Source organism: Rhodnius prolixus, unplaced genomic scaffold (assembly GCF_049639745.1).
Source record: "Rhodnius prolixus isolate KJV_2025 unplaced genomic scaffold, Rpr scaffold_13, whole genome shotgun sequence".
Taxonomy (NCBI): domain Eukaryota; kingdom Metazoa; phylum Arthropoda; class Insecta; order Hemiptera; family Reduviidae; genus Rhodnius; species Rhodnius prolixus.
This window is the reverse complement of record NW_027411583.1, coordinates 12745644-12765270: the sequence shown is the minus strand read 5'-3', so window position 1 is coordinate 12765270 and position 19627 is coordinate 12745644. Positions and strand designations below refer to the sequence as shown.

Sequence of the window (19627 nt, the reverse complement as noted above, 5' to 3'; positions counted from 1 at the left end):
AACAAAAAACTGTGACGTATTGTTTATAAGAAGAGAGTTTCCATTGTTTAAGTTCTATTTTTACCTTCAAAATTTAATGCGCGTAACTTCGTCACTACTGAGGTGTTCTGGTTAAAGTATGATGAACTGCGAATGAGCCAACTTTGCGTATTTCAATGCCAGATTTGGTGTTCGGAAAAATATGGGGCGGAATAGAAGACAATTCAAATCAAACCTCAAATTTTCATTGGCCAGCGTGACGAATGCCCGAATTCCAGGCTGGGCATTTCCGCAAAACATGTTTAAATCACCAATAATGAAGTGGCCAACCCTTGAGACGAAAACAGCTGGCAATGCTTCCGGAAAGCCTAAATGCGCTGTACAATTTTACGAATTAAGTTACAAGCAAGTCCTTAGTTAGGTACTTAGTATACTTAGCTTACAAAACTGATGCTCGAATCGGTTAACGAGAAAAACGGGGGGGAGGAACTAAAACAGGAAGACAAAGGAGGAATTCACGCTTCCGGAAATGATATTTTTTCAAATTAGAATTTATTTTTAAATTAGGCTTACCATAATTACGAAGAGCCAAAACCGGGACGCAGAGAAGGAAGTAGGAAGAGGCTCATTTTCGTTTTGCTTTTCGCTTAATTTGTGTTTTTCATATTTGAAATGCAATCAAAATTATTAAGAACTGAAAACATATTAATAAATGGGCCCGGGGTGGGGATCGGCCGGGGTGTCGGTGTTGTTCAAGTTTGACCGGGACAGGGATCTCAAACCGGGACCATCCCGGTCAAACCGGTACGTATGGTAAGCCTATTGTTAATTAACTCCACAGTCAGCGGGTGTAAGGCGAGACAAAAAAAACTAAAATGAAATAGAAATCTCTTAGACTCAACTGATTTTAATCAACATCTTATGATGGATGAATGTCTAAAAAATTAGTCAGAGAAACAATACGCATGCTTAAGGGGAGGGATTAGCTATGCGGTTAGCTTACTGGACTCCCACGCGGAGGTCCCCGGGTACGAATCCAGCTCGGCTGACCTCTTAGATTTTCTCTTCCTAGGAGCTTCTTACAGCTCACTGGTTGTCTTTATAGAGAGAACACTGTCCGGAGGCCGGCAGTGCACTAAAAAAAGCTCCGGGTGCCAATAACCTTAGATGTTGACGCATGCTTGTTATACGACGGACTCAAAATCAAAGATGGTCTCATCCACTACGGCGAATCTACACACTTATTTTCAATTGTAGGATGTGACGGTATCGAATCACTGCTCACTTGGTTCGGAATTTCGCTTCTTTTTCTTGGTTTTAGAGATTTAACCTGCGAGAAAATAGAATAAATTAAAAGGGCAGTATCTAGAATTGGAAGAAGTTAGTTTTGAAGGGAGGAACTAGTTACTTAGAATATAACGCTAACCGGAACTACTGCCGTGCCAAATATTAGGAGCAAGAATTTTGGCGACAATTTATGCGCTTCCTGCCTTTCGTCCTTGTATTAAGAAACGGAAACTTGTACAGGAATACCAAAGAACCCCCAAAAAGACCAGATCAGGAGGTGAGGGATTAGCAATAGAATCAGGTATTGATAACACTGATTAGACTGGGAAGGCAAACATGGCTGTTTAAAATTCTCGTTAATTCATTCTGTTACCATCCGTAAGAGAAATTGGTAACAGTAAAAAGTTTCTACATTAAAAAAAAAAAAGAGGGATTTAAGAGAACAGCAACAGTAGGCAAAATAGGAGCAAGCATGAGGGTCATCAGCCGCAAGGTATCGATCGCAATGGCACTGCCTGTTAGATATACAGAGTGAACTTGTTGTTTACCGCCGGTGACGTTGGCAACTCTGCTCTATAGTACACACAAACAGTGGCGGCCTGGTACCAGCTGGCGACGTCGCTAACAATCTGGTACCAACAGACACAGAAATTGAAACTGTCTAAGGAAGGAAAAGCTGTTTATATGTTCGTGTTATGGCAATCAGTACATCATCATTGACCGGGGCTTTGATAACAAAACTGATGATATCTGGAGAGAAACACCCCCCCCCCCCACACACACACAGGATCTACCAAATTGGAATCACTTCAGCTTCTAATTTATATATTTAATTCTAACTCCGAAATTTTAACACACTAAACTGTGCAAAAGCTCCAAAAATATTTAGAGGAATACCGGATGGATCTACTTGAATGTAAAGGCAAACCGGAAGATCAAAGAACATCGTCAGCCGCGTTCTACCCAAAGATCGAGCTTGCTGCGATTGATAGTTTTTGAAGAATTTTGGCTCCACAAAAACAAAGGTGTTTCCCCTTAACTGCCGGTTACGATGTTCCGCAGATTTAGAGGAAGTGAAGAAAAATCGCCTATTGGTCGATTTCAACCAAAACTTGCTTGGCTTCTGATAGAAGTAGTCACTCACCACCACAAGCTTCATTACCTTTTCCACCTGTAATTATCTATTACAGGTGGAAAAGTTAAATAAAAAACAAAATTCAATATGTCTGTCTTAACAGCAATTATTTGGTAAACAAAAGGTTATTTCAAAAGCAGGTTATAAATATAGAAATGGCCGCGAAATATAGACGAAACAAAAAAGTCTCTGATTGTGATCATCACTTACATCCTGAAATATTAAATTACCACTTCCTGCGATTTCTCGTATTAGGATGGATACTGGCGGAAGCACAGACCAATTTGTAAATATTATTTTTTCGTACTCGGGGGGGGGGCACAAAATGGATATTTCCGGTTATACGAGGTGTGCCTACTAAATAACGAGACTATTGCTGTAAAAACATTTTATTTTAAATTTATACATATTTAGTTATTATCACCTTCAATATACACCCCTCCTCTATCCCTACAGCGCTCCATGCGAATTTACCATTGTTCAAAAAACAGTGCTGGAAGTCTTTTTTCTGTCTGAGCTCCTGCATGACGCGTGCCGCTTTTTCTTTCACAGCTTCAACGGGCCGAAATCGTGCTCCTTTTAATGCAGATTTGACTTTGGAGGGAACACATAAAAGTCACATGGGGCCAGGTCAGGCGAATAAGGCGGATGAGGCCTAAAAAACTGGGATGTTTGTACTTGGCTAGAAACGTCATCTTGACAGACAATGCAGTGTGAGCCGGCGGCGCGTTGTCTTGATTAATGGAGAACCCCGTGACTTGGTTCTTCCACAAATCGGGCCGTATTTTTCCCTTACTCTTTCACGGAATTTGAGCAAGCACCTCACCGGTAGTAATGTTGATTAATTATAATCGGATATTTTCATCCATTTTGGACGTGGAAGGGGGCGACCCAGGCGGTCATCATCTCCGCGACGTCTTCTCGCGGCCTTCTTAGAAACGCTTGAACCACTCAAAAAACTTGCGCACGTGATACAACATTCATCGCCATAAACTTCTTTTAATAAAAGATAAGTTTCAGTAGTGGTTTTATCCAAGTTTTGATGTGAAATTTCACGACAATTCGTTGCTCTACAATTCATGTGTAGTATCATGTTTTCGGCAAAACTAAAACTAACACCTCTTACACATACGAGGGTCGTTTGAAAAGTCCATGCAAAAATAAAAACTACTTAATTTTTTGGGGTAAACCTTTTTTATTTTTCAACATAGTCTCCTTTTAGGCTTATACACTTCGTCCAACGCTGCTCTAGTTTGTTGATCCCTTCCGAATAATAGGATTTGTCCAAGTCTGAAAAAAAGCCATTCGTTTCTGCAATCACCTCCTCGTTTGAATAAAATCTTTTTCCCGCCAGCCATTTCTTCATATTGGGGAACAAATAGTAGTCCGTGGGAGCCAAGTCTGGAGAATAGGGGGGATGTGAAACGAGTTGGAACCCTATTTCCATTAATTTTGCGACCACAACTGCTGAGGTGTGAGCTGGTTCGTTGTCGTGATGGAAAAGGACTTTTTTGTGGGCCAATCGTGGGCGTTTTTCTTGCAGCTCGGTTTTCAAACGGTCCAATAACGATGAATAATATGCACCTGTAATAGTTTTACCCTTTTCCAGATAGTCGACGAGGATTATTCCTTGCGAATACCAAAAGACAGTCGCCATAATCTTTCCGGCCGAAGGAACGGTCTTCGCCTTTTTTGGCGCAGATTCCCCCTTGGTAACCCATTGTTTAGATTGTTCTTTGGTCTCAGGAGTGTAGTGATGTATCCATGTTTCATCCACAGTGACGAAACGACGCTTAAAGTCCTGCGGATTCTTCTGGAACAGCTGCAAACCGTCCTTGCAACACTTCACACGATTTCGTTTTTGGTCAAGCGTGAGCAGCAATCGCGGCACCCATCTTGCGGATAACTTTGTCATGTCCAAATGTTGATGCAAATTATTATGTAGCCGTTCATTCGAGATGCCCACAGCACTAGCAAGCTCACGCACCTTCACTCTTCTGTCATCCATCATGGATTTTATCAATGATTTCTGGAGTAGTAACCTGAACAGGGCGTCCAGAACGTTCAGCGTCACTTGTGCCCATATGGCCACTCCGAAAATTTTGAAACCACTTATAAACTGTTCTAATCGAAGGTGCAGAGTCACCATAATGTTTATCAAGCTTCTCTTTAGTCTCCTGAGGCGTTTTGCCTTTCATAAAGTAGTGTTTAATCAACACACGAAATTCTTTTTCGTCCATTTTTTGAAAATCACTCGACTTCCTCGATTCAAACGAATGCCAAACACAAAGAAATAGACCGATCTGGCTGAAACTTGGTGTGTGTTCTTCCAAGAGATGCTACTAACTAAACATAACCTCGATACGCGCCAGTGGTGCTATCTCTCTGACTTTGCACGGACTTTTCAAACGACCCTCGTACACGTCAGGTTCCGGTCAGACAGATTTTTCTACAAAAACACGTGAGACGCTGCAATCGAAAGAGAACGCTTTACGCTGCACAGCTGTCGCGGTTGTTAGGATTTGGCGCATGCATAATTCTTCTGTAGCAGCATCAGTCTCGTTATTTAATAGCCACACCTCGTATCGCAAAATATAAAACTCAGCACTATTACAATATAAATATAAATATTATATAATAATCTACACAAATTTTTGTATTCAATAATTTTGGTACCCAATACACAAATGCAAAATGCAGTAGCACAACTTAGGCCGCATCACTATGGCAACCATCAGCTGTAACGGCCAGAGAGACCATCACTTGGAAATTTCAATTACCCAGTTGTCCTTGAAGTAGTACACTACTATCAAGATCCTAATAACGACTGTAATGGCAATAATCTAAACTAAAATATGGCGGCACCACTTCAAATGGTTTTTTTTTATTATTTATTTATTTTATAGCCCAGTGTTACCAATTTTATAGATGATAAAAAAAAAAAATTCATATTTTTGGTCTTATAGTAGTGGCTGTGGTGGGTGGAAAGTTACTGTACGTGACTCAATACCACTACAATCATCATCGTAATAGATTATAGTGCCGCACGATCAAGCAGGCTTTGCCCAGACAGAGAGAAGACTGACTGACAGTCGAGTGTTGTTTAAAAGCTGTACAGAACACAGTTGTTACAACTGTCTGCTACTTTTTCTCGTTTGGACGGGATCAACGGAGAAAATAAAATGTACCTGTCTTATAAGATTGCAAGAAACCCAAGTAAATAGAGAAAATTGTCGTGCCTAAGCAAAGTACCAATATCTAAAACGTAAAACTCCGTGGCAAAGCAAAAAAAAAAAAACGAAAATCATGCGTTCCCCTGAAGAAATTAAATTCTAAGGACAATCCTGTACAGAGTCAGTAATAGTAGAGGATGATATTTGCAGAAAGGAACAAGGCCGACGAACTGCGAGGAAGTTGAAGGTTAGACGAGATTAGCACAGTGAACTGTACGCTGGACGGTTGATTAACTCGGGGGCTCGCTTCACATTGCCGCATCGTTGGCCTTATAATCGCTCTGCATGCCCATTAACACCAACTATCGCCTTCATATAACATATAATCACACACATTTTATCAATTTTTATAAAAAAATTATGATTTAAAAAAATTGTTTAACAATTCGTTTCTTTTTAGTTTCCTTTTTTTGGTACGATCGCATCACTTCCTCTTAGAATTAGAAGAACAAACAAAGAACAATAGTTCCCCTTTCATGGCCGTCACAATAGACTGGGGCACATGTGCCCCGTAAGGGCAGTCCACCATCACACACTTTGGGTAAATAGACACAATGTGTGACATCAGCGACATGAATAGACACAATACGTATATTGCGTGGTCAGACACATACACTAAACTCTGACGAAATCATTATAAAGACAACTCTTTCACTTGCCAAACATAAATGGCAATTATCTAGAGGGTAAATACCACTTTTTACAGCTACAATAGCTACAGCTAATAATTAATTATTTTTCATCGGCATTTTTACTTGAAAGAAATAAAAAAATCTGATTTATGTAGACGTTGTTCTAGTTCCGTAGTTTTGGGTAATACAACAACTGTACAATTTGTACCAAGAAGTACATTACTTCCAAATTATACAGGTTCATATTAAAGATCGTATTTTAGAAAAAAAAACTTCAAACAAATTATGGAAAAAATGCATTCTGTAGAACGCACTTCCGGTATGCCTATTTCCCTTAAATTTTGTTTTTGATTAAATACGAATACCAACATGCCTCTGAACGCCTTAAAGTGGATTTTCCTCGGAAATGGATTCAATTAAAAGTACGCACTTCCGGTATGCCTATTTCCCTTAAATTTTGTTTTTGATTAAATACGAATACCAACATGCCTCTGAACGCCTTAAAGTGGATTTTCCTCGGAAATGGATTCAATTAAAAGTACGCACTTCCGGTATGCCTATTTCCCTTAAAATTTTGTTTTTGATTAAATACGAATACCAACATGCCTCTGAACGCCTTAAAGTGGATTTTTCTCGGAAATGGATTCAATTAAAAGTACGCACTTCCGGTATGCCTATTTCCCTTAAATTTTGTTTTTGATTAAATACGAATACCAACATGCCTCTGAACGCCTTAAAGTGGATTTTCCTCGGAAATGGATTCAATTAAAAGTACGCACTTCCGGTATGCCTATTTCCCTTAAAATTTTGTTTTTGATTAAATACGAATACCAACATGCCTCTGAACGCCTTAAAGTGGATTTTCCTCGGAAATGGATTCAATTAAAAGTACGCACTTCCGGTATGCCTATTTCCCTTAAAATTTTGTTTTTGATTAAATACGAATACCAACATGCCTCTGAACGCCTTAAAGTGGATTTTCCTCGGAAATGGATTCAATTAAAAGTACGCACTTCCGGTATGCCTATTTCCCTTAAAATTTTGTTTTTGATTAAATACGAATACCAACATGCCTCTGAACGCCTTAAAGTGGATTTTTCTCGGAAATGGATTCAATTAAAAGTACGCACTTCCGGTATGCCTATTTCCCTTAAAATTTTGTTTTTGATTAAATACGAATACCAACATGCCTCTGAACGCCTTAAAGTGGATTTTCCTCGGAAATGGATTCAATTAAAAGTACGCACTTCCGGTATGCCTATTTCCCTTAAATTTTGTTTTTGATTAAATACGAATACCAACATGCCTCTGAACGCCTTAAAGTGGATTTTCCTCGGAAATGGATTCAATTAAAAGTACGCACTTCCGGTATGCCTATTTCCCTTAAAATTTTGTTTTTGATTAAATACGAATACCAACATGCCTCTGAACGCCTTAAAGTGGATTTTCCTCGGAAATGGATTCAATTAAAAGTACGCACTTCCGGTATGCCTATTTCCCTTAAAATTTTGTTTTTGATTAAATACGAATACCAACATGCCTCTGAACGCCTTAAAGTGGATTTTCCTCGGAAATGGATTCAATTAAAAGTACGCACTTCCGGTATGCCTATTTCCCTTAAAATTTTGTTTTTGATTAAATACGAATACCAACATGCCTCTGAACGCCTTAAAGTGGATTTTCCTCGGAAATGGATTCAATTAAAAGTACGCACTTCCGGTATGCCTATTTCCCTTAAAATTTTGTTTTTTATTAAATACGAATACCAACATGCCTCTGAACGCCTTAAAGTGGATTTTTCTCGGAAATGGATTCAATTAAAAGTACGCACTTCCGGTATGCCTATTTCCCTTAAAATTTTGTTTTTGATTAAATACGAATACCAACATGCCTCTGAACGCCTTAAAGTGGATTTTTCTCGGAAATGGATTCAATTAAAAGTACGCACTTCCGGTATGCCTATTTCCCTTAAAATTTTGTTTTTGATTAAATACGAATACCAACATGCCTCTGAACGCCTTAAAGTGGATTTTCCTCGGAAATGGATTCAATTAAAAGTTAATCGGATTGACGAGTAAATAATAAAAGACTACCCATTTCCTGCGAATATTTGCTATTCAGGAAATCTGATCAAACACGGTCACCCAAACGTAATCACATTATTTTGGCCAAATCTAACCAAAACTCTGGTTATAACTTAAATAAAATGAAAAAAAATGTTGCCAGGATCGCAGAATATTTGGAGCTAAACATTGTTTAAAGATATATAATTAATAAAAAAAAAAAATAAAAAGTAGAATGAAATCCTAATCAACTTTACATGGGCAAACTAATCGTTAATGAAGGGTGGTACAAAGGCGTGACCGACAACAACTTACTAGTATTATACAGTCAGCCGTGGATTGTGTGGCCTAAATATATCAACTACACTAATTAAAGCGGGAAAGGGCCCCAGCCACACTAACAACTAGGTTCAAATTCACTTAACATTATAACTGTACGCTATTTTTGTTTAATTCAATTTTATTTTATTAGAACAGCTGTAATCTTATTATTATTATTACTATTATTAACCGCTATTTTTGCAGCTGATTTGGGTTAATTTTTAAATTAAAAATAAACTGCTGCGATATGTGTAAAGCCAAGCGCTGACATCTGGCGGCGTCTCGCACAAACAGACCTACAATTCTAAAATTACACTTATGGCGCCTAACACAATTTTAAAAGTTAATTGTGGCGGTAACCTAATTTTTTGTTTATTTTTCTTTCACTTCGCTAGGTTAGGTTAAATATTGCTTTCATGGCGAAATTTAATTTTCACAAATCTCGGGTCGTTTTCTTTCCTTACTCTTTCAAGGAATTGAGCAAGCATTATAATCGATATTTTCATCCGTTTTGGCCGCGGGAAGGGCGACCCGGGCGGTCATCATCTCCGACGTCTTCTCGGCCATCTTGGAAAAACGCTTGAACCACGTGATAAACATTCATCGCCATAAACTTCTTTTAATAAAAGATCAAGTTTCAGTAGCGGTTTTACCCAAGTTTTGATGTGAAATTTCACGACAATTCGTTGCTCTACTACATGAGTATTCATGTATTATAAATACATAAATTCTAAGGATTTTAAATTCTATACAGAGGGTATGGAAAAGTTACCCACACGTTGGCAGAAATGTATAGAAAGAGTAATGGAGACTTATTTTGATTAATACGAAAACAGTTATAAATCTTTAATTTTTCTTTTAAAATCATAATCCTGCATTATTTTTCAGGGCGACCCAATAGAAACTAAAACATCGATCGATCCAACCAAACACTTCTCCAACAATGACGCAAGCATTGTTATAGTGACGCTGCGAGAATGAGGTAACTAATTCTCACCAATAATTACCTAGATAAACTTAACTGGTGTGTTAAGCTAACCTAACCCAGTTTTAATTACCGTTCACACACAAACAGGGTTACCACCACGCATCATCCATTAATTTCTTAAAAACTTAAATTACGTCATCTCTAGCTACCCCCCTTCCGTTAAGAAGAAAAGTGCCCTAATTAGGGAGGAAGAATCAGGCCATAGTTTTGGTGCTTGATTTTTTTCACTTCTTTAATTTATTCTGCTTTAATCCTACTGGTTTGCTTTTTGCTTGGCTTTCCAGCTATGTCTTTCACCCTGAACTGTTTAGGAAATGTGGTTGTGTGGTCCGCATGTGCCCGGATGATATCTCTTTGTTCCTATTTTTGCAGGCGTTAGGAACAGTGGAAGTCAAATATTCTACCAAAAAAAAACTTACGAAGCAATCCCTGATTATGGCTGAAAATACGAAATCTGTCAGAAAGCTTAAAAAACATGTGGCCTACGTCAGCTCAACAATCTTGGTGAACAAGCAAATCGTAGCAGCCGACTTCCTATTGAGAGGTTTCAAACTTCTGCTACCTTTCTGCACCAAATTTCGCCATACTTCCTCTTAATAGCTGGTAAAATGAACTTAACAAAAGTCTATGGAAATTTGAAAATTGCACTTAGGTAAATAAGCAAATGGCGTATTTCATCACGGCCAAGTTATAATGGCGAAGAATTCATGATGATGTCTGTGGCAATAGTTCTTCACAATAATCATGACGAAACCAAACTCTACAAATTAGAACAAAAAAATAAATTATGTAGATTAGATGTACGAATGGAAGAGAAAGACTAATGTGCAACATCACGTTCAGGTATGCAGGAGATTTCCGCTACAATCTGCTAAACAGGAATTTCGTCCAAGGAGAGTATTACTAGCGAGCTCAAATCAGAAGCACGTGTTGTTTACTTCCGGAGGGCTGGACAACACTGAATCATCCGTTTTGTCTAGGTCTAAAAAAAAATGGAGGTTCTTTCATTGACATTGATTTTTTTTTTTTAATTGCGAGTTGTAATATTTTTTGTCGGCAGCCATTACTTGTTTACAAACATACAAACAGATAACACACTTCGTTTCTTTCCGCTGCTGATATTATTGCCAACAGAAGATAACTTCCTGTATAAGCAAAAAAAAACTCAGTAGCGAGCTCTACAAAAAAATTATTTTTTTTTAACCTATTTACTTCTAAACTAACCTATCCGCTTTGTGAAACCATATTTTGGATGAAAACCACTAATCATTCCACGCATGCGCGTACCGTTTTTGCACGACAATAGCCGAGTTCAATCACATGGTTTCGTATACATCGAGTTCAAAATTTCTTATATCACATGTTTTATTGTTTCACAATATAAATACGAGGTGTGGTTATTAAATAACGAGACTGATGCTGCTACAGAAGAACTATGCATGCGCCAAAATCCTAACGACCGACAGCTGTGCAGCCTAAAGCCTTCTCTTTCGATTGTGCAGCGTCTCACGTGTTTTTGTAGAGAAATCTGTCTGACCGGTACCGTCGTTTGTGAAAGAGGTGTTAGTTTCCGTTTTGCCGAAAACATCTATACTACACATGCGTAGTAGAGCAACGAATTGTCGTGAAATTTCACATGAAACTGAGGTAAAACCTCTACTGAAACTTGATCTTTTATTAAAAGAAGTTTATGGCGATGAATGTTGTATCACGTGCGCAAGTTTTTTGAGTGGTTCAAGCGTTTCCAAGATGGCCGAGAAGACGTCGGAGATTATGACCGCCCAGGTCACCCTTCCACGTCCCAAACCAGATGAAAATATCCGATTATAATTAATCAACATTACTACCGGTGAGGTGCTTGCTCAAATTCCGTGAAAGAGTAAGGAAAAAAAAAAACGAGCCGAGATTTGTGGAAGAACAAGTCATGGGGGTTCTCCATCAATCAAGACAACGCGTCACACTACATTGTCTGTCACAAGACGACGTTTCTATCCAAGTACAACATCCCAGTTTTAGGCCTCAACCGCCTTATTCGCCTGACCTGGCCCCATCTGTTCCCCAAAGTCCAATCTGCATTAAAAGGAACACGTTTTTTCAGTTCTTTGAAGCTGTGAAAGAAAAAGCGGCACGCGTCATGCAGGAGCTCACAGAAAAAAGTCTTCCATCCAGCACTGTTTCGAACAATGGTAAATTCGCATGGAGCCTTGTAGGGATAGGGGAGGGGTGTATATTGAAGGCGATAATAACCTAAATATGTATAAATTTAAAATAAAATGTTTTTACAGCAATAGTCTCGTTATTTAATAGCCATACCTCGTTTAGAAATAATTGACACTTCCGTTTAATGAACGTACAGTGGTGTTCTCTGGTGTAAACACGAAACAATAAGCCCTGCTAGATTGCGTTTACTTCCTTTTTTGAAGAATGAGAGAATAAAGTATAATAATCATTCTAAATCATTCTAAAACGTATTGGTGTCAAGTATTTTATAAAAAAAACAAAATTATTTTAAATGATGAATAAAATGTTTGTATGTGGCAAAAAAGAACTATTTATATTTCTATAACGATCATTATAATAGAGGGCAAAGAGATACGAAGTGTATTGATTGCAGAGCACTCCAGTGTCCACTTCAGAAACTAACACGACTAACCTATTGTTCAGTAGCCCTGTCTACAGTCGATTCAACTGACTAGCAAGCCTTCATTGTTCTAAACTAAATCAAGTAAACAAAAAATCGTTACAAATTAGTTACAGCAGTTAAATTGGTCCACTTTCACTGGTTGATTGTCCGCTTTGACAGTAAGTGTTTTCTTTTAAACCAATCCGGAAGTTGGTTAGTTTATTCGTTCGTCTAGTTATAATATTAATATTATAAAGGGAAATGCCGTAAATACTAAAAAAAAATTACAATATTTCAGTATAAAAAAAAAACATTTGACGCTTATAATCCTACTTAGCAAAATTTTTATAAAAGCATTTATTAAAACTGTCCGGTAGGACCAGCTGTATAAGGGCTGATCGTCAAAAACTGCACGAAAAAGCGTAACGTTGAAAAACACCCAACTTTGACAATTTTTTTCTCTTTTTCTATAAAAAATAAAATTCCCAAATTTTCTTTAAATTATAGGGCAAACCTTCCTTTATAACTGTAATTTTTTTTGCAACAATCCAGATCTAATAGATTTTGAGAAAAAAGTTGCTGAAAATGAGCAAAAACGGCATTTTCAGAAATTGTTGTTTTTCACTTGAACTTGAACATGTCTATCGCTGGGATTGAAATTTCTCAAGGAAACAAAAATTGATTTTAATGAGATTCTGTGGATGCTGTTGTGAAGAATACGTCAACAGTTCGAGTTTATTTTTAGTAAAATTGCTTAACAATAGTGATGTCAACTATATTTTTAGAACAAGTTAGTTCTACGTTATACAACGTAAAAAGTGATGAGAGAAAAACGAGGTTTTTTTTACACGATTATCGATTTAATTGTAATAAAATTACGATCGTTCAAGCTGTGAACTTTGGCCTATCCACTTTAGTATACTGTACGGCTCTCATCACTTCAAAATTGATCCTAAATGTGTCACCACAATAATTCCAAGTTGAGATTGAGGTTATTCTAAATCAAACAGCTGGCTAATTTTAGGAAAGGTCGATTACGTCATTTCCTGGTTCATTGATTCCTACAAACAGATTACTTCAATATTTGTGAAGGTATAGGAAGCTAATATATGCCTTAAGAGGGCCCCAATTGAGATAAACTACTGATGTTGCAACACTAATCGTCTCCATCAGGCCCCTCTGTTATCCCAGCCTCAAGACGAAAACACCAAACTTTAGAAATACAGTTTTTACCGGAAGTAAGGGTAAAAAAAACCTATTTTTAGCCTTCTAATCTGTATCCTTATCAAAACAGTCACAATCGATCAACTGAAAAGATCGCTTCTACTGATGCGTTTTCCACTTTTCAGCGATTATCTGCAAGCATAATTAGGAAATGCCTAATTTTTTTGTCTTCAAAACCGTAGAGCCCTGCAAAGTGCTTCTTCAGCAACTAACGTGGTGACGGGAAGAGGTAAAAGGAAGACTTAAATGGAGGAGTCTTCACGACACTCTAATGGGCGAAAACAATAAGCCAGAAACTGGTGTTATCCCTCATATTCTAAATAAGGATTTTGTAAAATCCATGTCTTTGATTGTTAGGTTTTACACAGGAGTTGACGTCATATCAGTAGCAACGTTCCAAATCCAAATCTAAGTTGAGGGAAGCCATGTTGAAGGCAATCTTCATCAATTCGAAAGATTAAAACTGTGGATAAAGTCTGGTAAGTATCCCCTACCATCAATGGCTTCGAAACCCAACAGTTTTCCCCGTCTCAAAAGCGGGAGAAAACCCACCCCTTGCTTTAAAAAGCATAAATGGATGGCCAGTTTGGATACTGTAACTATTAATAAAAAGGAACGCTAGCCACGTGTTTCCTAGAGTCTAGCACATGCGTAGAATACATTATCAGCGTTACCACTACTAACCGGGCCACGTGTTTCCGCGATTAGATATTCATAGTGGTATTTCTTCCTGATTGTCTGCACACTGTTTATCAATAGATCTTTATTTTTTACTTTCCCTCTCTCTCTCTCTCCTCTATAAATAGGAAGTGAGGTAATCGTGGTTTTCAATTTTAGCAATTTCTGCCGGTAAAAAAACACGTCATGAATGCTTCTGTGAGTATACTCAAAAACGGAAAATTTGAAGAAAGATCTTTGAGTACTCTACAATAAGACCAAGTCGTGAAGCGGCGGTTCAGCCAATGGCGTCCAGTCGCAATTGCTTTTATTTAATACAGTCCTCTATAAATACCAAAATTCCAGCATAAAACCATGCAGCTCGGAAATAAAACAAAATCATGCTGTGGGATAACATGCTCTTGGCATAAACGGAAGAATTCTGAATTCTAGAATTACAGGCTGAAGCTTTTCGTAGCAACTCTAGTTGTGACGGCGACGGCTTGAATAGTATTGTAGCGTATCGGCTATCTTCGGGATTGCTCGGAGAGATTAGGCGTGTTTTATTGTAGCGTATCGGCTATCTTCGGGATTGCTCGGAGAGATTAGGCGTGTTAATTGTAGCGTTTCGGCTATCTTCGGAATTGCTCGGAGAGATGAGGCGAGCTTTATTCGCACTGTCATTTTCAACAGAGAAACCTTAATTATATTAAAATACTCAAGTTGCTGTCCAGTTCGTTCGTCGATCTCAGACATGCGTATCACTTCTTTTGTAAGATTTTTGTATGTGTGTGTGTGTGTGTTTTATAGATACGGTAAGGCGGAAAATGCTAATATAGAATTTCCGTTTTGCTTCGCTCAGAAATGGAATTAGTACTAAAAGATCAACCCGTGATTTCTCTTTAAGGGCAGCTTTGATCGAAAACAACGTAATAATGAATAGTTTTTGCGAGAGACCAAGAGAACCGAGCAACAATCTACAGGAATTATATTTCCGTCAATCCTAGGCCACAAAACCAACTATTCGCGTGACTGTCCACCGTACAGACAGACAGACAGACACATGTAGGTGATGTGCACCAGCGAACTGTAGATAAAAACCCCTCTAATCCCAGTATTTAATTACAGCCACACCAATGCTGGAGATCTAGATGGCACTGTTGCTGCTGGTAATGTAGGCGGAACAATACAGGACCAGGGAAGAAGACCACTAAGAGAATTGAGGACAGACAGACAGACACTCTGGCGGTGCTCCGGAACTAGGACACTAACGGGCCGCTACTCAACCCCCCCACCACAGGAATCCTCTAGCCTCCCCTCCTATACTCCTATCACCTCTAATTACATCCATTTATTTATTCATAATACATAATGTAACTATATTGAAAACTCATATCCAAAAAGTTGATACATAAAACACGCTGAATTATCACCCTGACTGTTACCATGGATACGCTAATTCTCTTTCAATGCTCATTTCTCTCAGCGGTTAGGTTCGAACCACGTTTTGGCGAGGCCACTTTTTTCACTATTCATTCTTTCAGACTTAGACTTCACAAGCATTACGATTCACTAAACCAAGATAAAACAAGCAAACTTTGTACCTTCTCTTACTTATGGTAAGAGAAGCATTGCGATCGAATCAGATTTTCGAAATAGACTTATCTACCGGAAGTATCCCGCTATGAGAACTCCAGGACCCAATCAAGTGGTTTTTACAAATTTGTGGGCGTGCGTCCAAATACCCCAAAACTATAAATGCACTATCTAATTTAAAATTTAGTTAAAAATAGTTTAGATACAAACCAACCGGAAACACCACTTTACTGAATCGAGTTTTCCGTTTTCACGGGATTTCCCTCCGGAAACAACTCTTTCACTTTCCCTGAACATTGGCCTACTAATTGCAGATATCTAGATATATAACATTTAGTTGGAACATTATCCGTAAAAGGACTCTTTAAAGTGTGTGTGTGTGTGTGTGTGTGTGTGTGTGTGTGTGAGAGAGAGAGAGAGAGAGAGAGACTTCCGTCCAAGTGCCATTCCCGTGAAATGTACGGCCATAACATCTATAAAATATTAAAACTTTTTTAAAGTTAACTGATGTTCAAAATCTGAAGAGAATCAGCTTGAATTATGGAAATAAGATTACAGTAAGCAAGCGATTATTTCGAGAATCGATTTAACAGTGAGCAAGGGATTATTTCGAGAATCGATTTAACAGTAAGCAAGCGATTATTTCGAGAATCGATTTAAAAGTAAGCAAGCGATTATTTCGAGAATCGATTTACTTTTTTTAAACCTTGTTTACACACTACAAACATGTAACAATATTACGTTTATAACAATCGTTCTTTCCAAGCAACTTTATTTATTTAGGAGAGGTTAAAAAAGGTTTTCTACACTTCCATTTTAGATATTTTAAGGTGTTAGTTACTACCTCTCAGTATTTAATTATTAAATTTCTAACTACACTTCCAAAAAGAAAGGAAAACAGTACCTCGGAAGTGCTTTTTCAGTAATTGACTATGAATATGCCAAACGGAAGCTGATCTAATGGAGTACTTAAAGCTTAAATGTCAGCTGGTAATTTTTTCTCAATTAATAGTTTGGTTCAGAGGGAATGTGTCGCATTCTATCAATATTATTATTAAAATGATCTCTTTTTTTTTATGCAATACTAAGTTACAGTAAAATTCAATTATATTCGTAAATTATGGTAAGAAAAAGTCATGTGAGTGTTCATAAGAGATTCTTTTCATGAGAAAGTGAAGTGAATCTGTCGAATATTGGCGAGAACTATTCGAAAACGATCTTAACTTAATAAAATATTCCTTGAAAATTGAGAATAATTTTTTTTCGAATAATCTGTTAGCATTATTTCTCAATATATACCTACGTAAGATTAATATTATTACTAAAATAAAAAAAAAAGTTAATAAAATACGAGAAAATAATAAGAGATTTAGAAAAATAAGTGAAAGGTATTGAACCACCATTGTTATTACGCTTTGGCCTAGCCTATAACTGGTTTTCATTGGAAGGGGCGTGACTACACTAGAGGTGGGCATGGCCCGCCCACCGCCTGCAACCGTACTACGCTGTGATTGGCCACTACTTTAAACGCAATAATTTCAATGAAATAATTAATTTAAAAATTTTTCTCCAACATTTCTCCCATAGGTATTTGATAAACTATCGATTTAAGCAAGAAAAAAAAATTCTTTAAAAATACGATAAATAATATTTCTTTTGGGATAATACTTCATGTTTTACCCAGTTATCGTTAACAGAAACCTAAAAGTTCAGAATTTGTATTGTTTTATCGTGAAATAGGCAAAAGAGAAATGGGCATGTTGTGGACTTGTAAGCCGCCATTAAATAGGCGGTAATCTTACTTTATACTCCATCTAGTGGAGAACTCTAGTGGCAATTTCTGTAAACATGAATGCAGTTTCATATTAAACTATGTTGGCTGCTCACTAGACTTACGTAGGACCATCTTACATTCACGATTCACTATGTTGACGGCTCACTAGACTTCGTTGGGGCTAGCTTATACTCATATTTAGCCATGATGACCACTCTCTAGACTTAGATGGGACTAGCTTATACTCATATTTAACCATGTTGACGACTCTCTAGACTTCGATGGGACTAGCTTATACTCATATTTAACCATGCTGACGACTCACTAGACTTATATAGGACTATTTTAAACTCATATAAAACTATGTTGGCTACTAACTAGACTTGTATAGGACCATCTTACATTCTCAATTCACTATGTTGACGACTCACTAGCCTTCGATGGGGCTTGCTTATACTCATATTTAGCCATGATGACCACTCTCTAGACTTAGATGGGACTAGCTTATACTCATATTTAACCATGTTGACGACTCTCTAGACTTCGATGGACTAGCTTATACTCAAATTTAACCATGTTGACGACTCACTAGACTTATATAGGACTATTTCAAACTCATATAAAACTATGTTGGCTACTAACTAAACTTGTATAGGACCATCTTACATTCTCAATTCACTATGTTGACGACTCACTAGACTTCGATGGGACTAGCTTATACTCATATTTAACTATGTTGGTTATTCACTAGACTTAAATAGAACTATTTTAACCTCATATTAAACTATGTTGGCTACTCATTAGACTTACACAGGACTATTTTACACTATATTTAAATAGTTTACGACTCACTAGACTTATTTAGCACTATTTTACACTCACATTTAACCAAGTTGACGACTCACTAGACTTAGATAGGACCACCTTACACACACATTTAAACATATTTACCATTTACTAAACTTAAATAGGACCACCTTACACTCGAATTTAACCATGTTGGCAACTCACTAGACTTGTATAGGACCATCTTACATTCACATTTAACCATGTTGGCAACTCACTAGACTTGTAGGGTAAAGTAGGGTGAGATGGCCACCATTTTATTCAAAAAAATTAAATTATATAGTTAAAATAATTGGCCATCTATCCCTACTGTTTGATGGCCATCCGTCCCGAATGCTAGGAAGAGATGGCTATCATGATAAACATAACTCAACGCGTACTTTTTGACAGTTTCAGAAGTTAGGATTCATTAATGTATACTGTACTTTCCTAATATGTAAAAAACTACACTAAAATTTCGACAAATACATTCGCTGCAGCACGCAGTAATGTAACTATCATAAACTTTTTTTGTTGAGACGATAATGTTTTTATTCTCTGAGTTAATTAATAACGCTTTGACGCAGACCAAAATGAACTCACTGTAGTCAGACATGAAGGTTCATCAATGGAGAGGTCACGCAGACATCACGGACGACATTTCGGTTAAATTTCGGCTGTTGACCACTTTACCTTATAGGACTACACCCACACTCACATTTAACCATTTTGGTGAATTTAATTCAATCAACTAATTTTGGCCGATTAAAACTTATAACTTGAACCATGATTAAAATTAAAATTTTGGTTTTATTCAAACGGAATTAAATTGATTAAATTGTTACCCATCTCTGAACTAGTTGAATTATTATATTATTAGCTTGTTATAACTGGTAAAATATATTTATTGTTGTTGATCATTTCTCTCTTCTTTCACTAGGATTTGGGGGGCCTGGAGTATATTCATACGAATACACCAGTGAACATACGCCCACCCACTATATAAAAAAATACAAAAATAATTATAATGTGGCGCATGTAAAAATAATGTAAAAATTTAGAAAAAAAATGGTACACACATACCTCCGTCCATTTTTGGTTGAATCTTCTTCATCAAGGGAAGCCCCGGCACCAGAATCCTGCGTCAAACCAAAGAAAACAAAATCACATAAGTTAACCAAGCACGCTACATTTTAACTTCCGTTATTTTATCCAGAATTAATTAATTTAGTAAAGAGAAGCCTTTTAGCAAACAATTACAGAATTTGTCAGAATAATTAAGTAACAAGA

General features: G+C 37.3%; 1 protein-coding gene across 3 annotated transcripts in view; it reads right to left on the bottom strand.

The window, feature by feature from the left end:
* The window catches only part of ssh (Protein phosphatase Slingshot), a 176889-nt gene that overhangs the window by 55952 nt on the left and 101310 nt on the right, over positions 1 to 19627 (bottom strand). For all 3 annotated transcript variants that reach the window (XM_074116372.1, XM_074116373.1, XM_074116370.1), the window contains one exon: positions 19421 to 19476. In XM_074116372.1, coding sequence (XP_073972473.1) covers positions 19421 to 19476 — 56 coding nt within the window. The remainder of the gene's footprint in view (positions 1 to 19420; positions 19477 to 19627) is intronic.